Below are 6390 nucleotides of genomic sequence, written 5' to 3' on the forward strand. Positions count from 1 at the left end.
GGCTAGCCCTCCCCAGGTTTCCCTGGTGGCCACTCTGGCCAACACCAGGGAAACTCTATGCCCCCCTCCCGGCCCCGGACCCCTTAAAGGGGCACGGGCTGGCTACGGTGCCCGTGCCAGGTGCAAGCCTGCCAGCACCCAGCCAGCAGACCCTGCACCTGGCACGGCACAGAGCCACCCACCCGATGTCCCCCAGCCCTCCCCCTCTTCCCGGGACCAGGCTGGCGGCTCCTGGGAGCTTGCCCTGGACCGCAAGAGGCTGGCACCTTCCTGGGCTAGTGCGGACATCGTGGACCTCATCCACGATCTCCGCACTAGGCACAGGAAAGTGGCCGTCTAGGGCAGGAGAGCTGCCAGCCTGGCCACCCAGCAGCAGGTGTGCATGAAAATCAAGGGGGTCCACTGAGACCCCCGACCCTGAGCCCTGAGCTTACAATGGCCGTCCTGGGTCAGACCAAAGGTCCATCTAGCCCAGTAGCCTGTCTGCCGACAGCGGCCAACCCTAGGGACCCTCGAGGGGATGGACCGAAGACAGTGACCAAGCCATTTGTCTTGTGCCATCCCTCTCCAGCCTTCCACAAACTTTGGGCAGGGACACCACTCCTACACCCTGGCTAAGACTACTCCATGGACCCAACCTCCATGACTTGATCTCACTTCCCTTTCAACTCTGTTCTAGTTGTAGCCTTCACAGCCTCCTGCAGCAAGGAGTTCCACAGGTTAACTATTTGCTTTGTGAAGAACAACTTTCTCTTACTAGTTTCAAGCCTGCTACCCATTCCTTTCCTTTGGTGTCCTCTAGTCCTTCTTTAGGGGAACTCATGAAGAACTTTTCTGAATGCACTTTCTCCACCCAACCCCTGCTTTTAGAGACCTCTATCCTGTCCCCGCTCCATCTCCTCTTTTCTAAGCTGAACAGTCCCAGTCTCTGTAGCCTCTCTTCATCTGGGACCTGTTCCCAATCCCTGATCATGTTAGTTGCCCTCCCCTCTCCCAGCCTTTCTCTTCCCCTCTCCCACCTCCTTTTCCCAGTCTCCCCCAGTTTTGTTCAATAAAGACAGACTCAATGTTGGAAGAAACGTTATCTTTATTTTGTACATCAATAAGAAGGGGGGCTAGGGAAGGGTAAGTGGAAGGAGGTGAGGGAGGAATGGGGTACGAGCCCCCGATGGGGAGGACTGGGCTGGCTCTGCAGGCTTCTGGGGGTGGAAGCTCTCCTGCAGCCCCCCGATTGCCCCCTCTCCCCAGATGGCAGCCTGCGGCAAGTGCAGCCGGGCTGATGGCTGAGTGCTGTGATGTGCCCAGTGTGGGTACTCCGGGCAATCCAAGCCAGGACTGCTTTGCAAGCGGGGCACCCCTTAGAACTGTCTGTCCGGGGTGGGGGTCGGGACCCTTTAAGCGCAGCCCTCGGCTAGCCTGAGACAGCATCTCCACGCTCTAAGTCCTCCTCTGATGCCCTGCCGGCACTGCTTCCGGCCATCCTTAAGCCCAATTCAGGGTCCACTCAATGTGGACATGCTAGTTCGAATTAGCAAAACTAAGTTAGTTCGAATTAGCGCTGTAGTGTAGACATATCCTCTGTTATTAGTCTGAAGCCTGCTACCCATTCATTTCATTTGGTGTCCTTTAGTCCTTCTATTATGGGAACTAATGAAGAACTTTTCTTTATGCACCCTCTCTACACCACTCATGCTTTTACAGACCTCTATCATATCCCCCCTCAGTCTCCTCTTTTCTAAGCTGAGAAGTCCCAGTCTCTTTAGCCTCTCTTCATATGGGACCTGTTCCAAACCCCTGATCATTTTAGTTGCCCTCCCCTCTCCCACCCTCTGTCTTCCCCTCTCCCACCTCCTTTTCCCAGTCTCCCCGAGTTTTGTTCAATAAAGAGAGTTTCTATTTTTGAACACACGTGTCCTTATTTTGTACATCAGGAAGAGGGGCTAGGGAGGGGTAAGTGGAAGGAGGTGAGGGAGGAATGGGGTACAAGCCCCTGATGGGGAGGACTGGGCTGGCTCTGCGGGCTCCTCGGGATGGAAGCTCTCCTGAAGCCCCTTGATTGACCCCCCCTCTGGATGGCAGCCTGTGGCAAGTGCAGCCGGGCTGATGGCCGAGTGCTGTGATGTGCCCAGTGTGGGCACTCAGGGCACTCCAAGCCAGGACTGCTTTGCAAGCGGGGAACCCCTGAGAACTGTCTGTCCGGGGTGGGGGGTTGGGTCCCTTTAAGCACAGCCCTCGGCTAGCCTGAGACAGCAGCTCCACGCTCTAAATCCTAATCTGATGCCCTGCCGGCACTGCTTCCGGCCATCCTTAACCTCAGTTCAGGGTCCACTCAATGTGGACATGCTAGTATGAATTAGTGCTAAAAATGCTAATTTGAACTAGTTTTTAAGTCTAGATGCGCTAATTCGAATTAGTTCAGTTTGAATTAATTAATTCAAACTAAGTTAGTTCACATTAGTGCTGTAGTGTAGACGTACCCTCAGAGCATTGATCCAGGCTGTAGTTTTGACATAGGCTTAGAGGATAGTAATGTCGCCAACATTCTTAGTCTGTTGTTGAAAAAACACCTCTCCAACACTTCTCATAATGCTGAAAGGTTTGGCCACAAGATCACCACATGGGGTCAGTCTCTGTCTCCAGGAAACCTGTCACCATGGAGATCCTGCCTTATGCTGTTTTCTTACTTAGCCTTTCTTAGAGGTTCTTGGTCCGTCCTACTGCCACTGCAAGACAATGCAAGGCTGAAACTAGCACATATTTGGGTCCCTGCAGTGCCATGCGGTTACAGATACATTGACTGCACTGTAATCATATTGCTCTAAATTTTTTGATATACAGGCAGTCCCCGGGTTACGTACAAGATAGGGACTGTAGGTTTGTTCTTAAGTTGAATTTGTATGTAAGTCGGAACTGGTACATATTGTAGGGGAAACTCTAGCCAAACATTTTTTTTTAGTTTTGGATAGCATAGGGAAAGGTTAACTCCCCTCTAATGTTTGTTTTGCTGTCTGTTCCCCTGTTCAGAAGATTTCACATCTATTTCTGTCCCTGTGACAAACTCAGGACTAAAGGAGTAACTCATCAAATACCAAACAGCTCTGCACCATGCTTTGAGCTAATAGCTTTATTTCCACCCACCACCCAGGGTTCTAGGAGGAGGGTCCTTTTTTTGCTAACACAATGAGGCCAGCACTTTGTTTGTTTTGGTGGAGTCTTTGTTTGCCCAGGGAGCCCAGCATGTATAGGGGGAGGAGGGGCGGAGAGGCTGCTTTTGTCTGCTGTTCTGCAGCCTGTTGCTCAGGGGAGGGGGCAGCCTGTTGCTGGCAGGGGGGGAGGGGGGAGGCGTGCAGGATGCGAGGCCGCGGGGGGGGGGGGGGGAGCGGGCGTGGGGAGGCACTTTTCCTCTGCCCGGCAGCTCTGCGGGATCCCTGTCCCTGTGGCCAGCTGCTGCAGGCAGAGGCCAGTTGGAGCCGGCCGAAGAGGAGGAGGAGGTGGATTCTAGGACCCAGGTGAGCAAGCCCCGGGGACGCTGCTGCGCTCCGGGAGCCCGGCATGTATAGAGGGGAGGAGGGGCAGAGAGGCTGCTTTTGTCTGTTCGGCAGCCTGTTGCTCAGGGGAGGGGGCAGCCTGTTGCTGGCAGGGGGGTGGGGGGGGGCAGCGGGCGTGGGGAGGCACTTTTCCTCTGCCTGGCAGCTCTGCGGGACCCCAGTCGGAGCCGGCCCGAGGAGGAGGAGGATCCTAGGACCCAGATGAGCCAGCCCCGGGAATGCTGCTGCGCATGTGCGGGAGTTGCCTCACCCCGTTCGTATCTAGGGATCCGACGTAAGTCGGATCCACGTAAGTCGGGGACTGCCTGTATTGTAGTAGCTTTATTTAGGAGAAGAGCTCGTGGTTCTGTATATTTTGGTTAGTCTCTAAGATGCCACAGGACCATTCATGGTATTTAAAGTTACAGACTAACATGGCTACCCCTCTGAGATATTTTAGGAGACAATTCTTCCCCAAACTCACTAGTGCACAGTGGGAATGAACACTCAGCACTATCTCTTTGGTGTAGCCTGCTTCCTCTGGCACAACAGGCTGGTTCCGAGAGCTGGTGTTCAGGGAGTTCAGAGACTCCACCAACTTTCCTGCCTCTAATCCAGGAGGAGACACCCCAGTGCTCCTCTGAAAGTAAGGACTGGGCTTAGCTGACTTTTAATCAGGGCTGCAAGGCTTATGGTGGTTTTGTCAGCTATGGTGTCAGAACCAGGCCAATCTAAAAAAATCTGTGGAAAACTTTGGCTGACAGTCAGATTCTGGCTGACAGTAAGATATTCTCATTTACATGAGATTTTTCTTTTAATGTCTGAATACAACAATGCTTTTTCTGTTTGTTTCATTTTAAAGTTTGCTGAGATGTTTGTATTTGCTAACACCATTGAGGTTTCTACGTACATTTTTAAAGGCATCAATGTTTGTATTCATCCTATTAAAACACTAAATATTTAACAAAACAAAATCATGAGTTACTTTGTGCTGCTTTACCTTTATATTTAACGGAGAAAATGTCCTTGAGAAATTACCGGAAATAAATAATATGAATTTGATATTAATTTAGAAAATAATGTGCAAGATATAATTTGTATTATATAAACTATGTAGTAAAATTGTACTGTACCATATACCCTCATCTCACTAAAAATACAGCAGTCTAAACACACCATTTCTTTTTATAGGGCTGGAGTTAGCACTGCGGAATATTAGACACAAAACACAATTATCAGCATCTTCAAAGAGCCAGCATAATCCTAGAGAAAATAATGGGATTTACGTTTTGCTTGTATCTTTACTCTACACTGTTCAGGCAGCTTTCAAGCTTGTGTTCCAAAAAGCCAGTCAAGACACACAGTGTTGGATTTATCACAGAAAAATATACCTGAACTTCACTTTTCAGATTTCAGTTCTCTGCCTGAACTGCAAGTATTAAATCTGTCTCATAATCTACTCAGAGATCTTGACTTCAGCGTTTTCAAATTCAGTAAGAAATTAGTATGCCTAGATTTATCTCATAACAACTTGTGGAATATTTTGTCTGACTCTTGCTGGTCTTAGACATTTAGATCTTTCATTCAATAAGTTTAAAACCTTGCCCATCTGCCAGGAATTTGTCAGTATGTTGAACCTAGAATACCTGGGACTGAGTGCCACAATGATACAAAAGTCAGACTTCAAAGATATTACACATTTGCAACTTCGTACTGTCTCCATAACCTTAGTAGATCTTTTTCACTATGAATCCAAGAGTCTGACAGTCTTAAACACAAAGAACCTTCAGACTGTTTACCCAACAAACCAAAATTTTACATTTTCCCTTTTGTATGATGGGATTAGCACTTCAGGGGAGTTAGAATTGTCAAATATTAGATATAACTCTACAGATTTTCCTTTGCCCTCTTTTGACACTTTGCAGAAATTCAAGACAATCAATAGTGATAGAAATGTAGCCGTGTTAGTCTGGTGTAGCTGAAGCAAAATGCAGGACAATGTAGCACTTTAAAGACTAACAAGATGGTTTATTAGATGATGAGCTTTCGTGGGCCAGACCCACTTCCTCAGATCAAAAACCCACTTCCTCAGATCAAAAAAAAAAAAAAAAAAAAAAAAAAAGACAATCAATATGAGGTTTAACAATGTGGATTTGTCCTGGAGTACAATTTTGCAAATTTCTGTGATTGTTTGGTGCACACCCATAGAGTATTTCACTGTGAAAAATTTGACCTTTTGGGGATCTATTCAGACCCATATTGACTTTTCTTTCTTATTAAGTGATTGGGCACAATTTCTCTATTTAGGTAGTTCAATGAAAGCACTTACACTAAAGTACATTCGCTCTAAGAATTTTTTCTTTCTCTCAAGAGATACTGTACAGAACATTTTCAGAGCTAAGCATTTTCAGAGCCACCTTGACCTCCGGGGCGAGAAAAGCTGCTCCCGGTGCCCCTGGTCTGCTGGGGACCATCTCCAGCAGACCAGGGGCATCGGGAGCAAAGCAGCAGCCCCAGCGGGTTTGCTCGCGGTGCCCCTGGTCTGCTGGAGACAGTCCCCAGCAGACCAGGGGCACCGCGAGCAAACCCACAGCCGTGGCGGGGTCCCGCGCTTCTGAGGCTTTGCCAGAGCAAAGCCTCAGAAGCGGGGGAACACGCCGCTGCTGTGGGTTTGCTCGCGGTGTCCCTGGTCTGCTGGGGACCGTCTCCAGCAGACCAGGGGCACCACGAGCAAAGCGGGTCCCGCGCCAGAGCAAAGCCTCAGAGGCGAGGCACCCCGCCGCTGCGGCTTTGCTCCCCGTGTCCCTGGTCTGCTGGGGGGGGGGGGGGCGCAGCTAGTGTGCCCCCCCCAGCAGACCAGGCT

General features: G+C 49.7%; 1 protein-coding gene across 1 annotated transcript; it reads left to right on the top strand.

The window, feature by feature from the left end:
• Nucleotides 1-4803: 4803 nt before the first annotated feature.
• On the top strand, nt 4804-5927 carry LOC102445089 (toll-like receptor 10; the record flags this gene model as incomplete). Its single annotated transcript, XM_075930586.1, is given in 2 exon segments — nt 4804-5066; nt 5068-5927. Coding segments are annotated over 2 exon segments (705 nt in total), but the record flags the coding sequence as incomplete, so codon positions are not given.
• Between the last annotated feature and the right edge of the window lie 463 nt (nt 5928-6390).

Source organism: Pelodiscus sinensis, chromosome 5 (assembly GCF_049634645.1).
Source record: "Pelodiscus sinensis isolate JC-2024 chromosome 5, ASM4963464v1, whole genome shotgun sequence".
In the NCBI taxonomy this organism is placed as follows: domain Eukaryota; kingdom Metazoa; phylum Chordata; order Testudines; family Trionychidae; genus Pelodiscus; species Pelodiscus sinensis.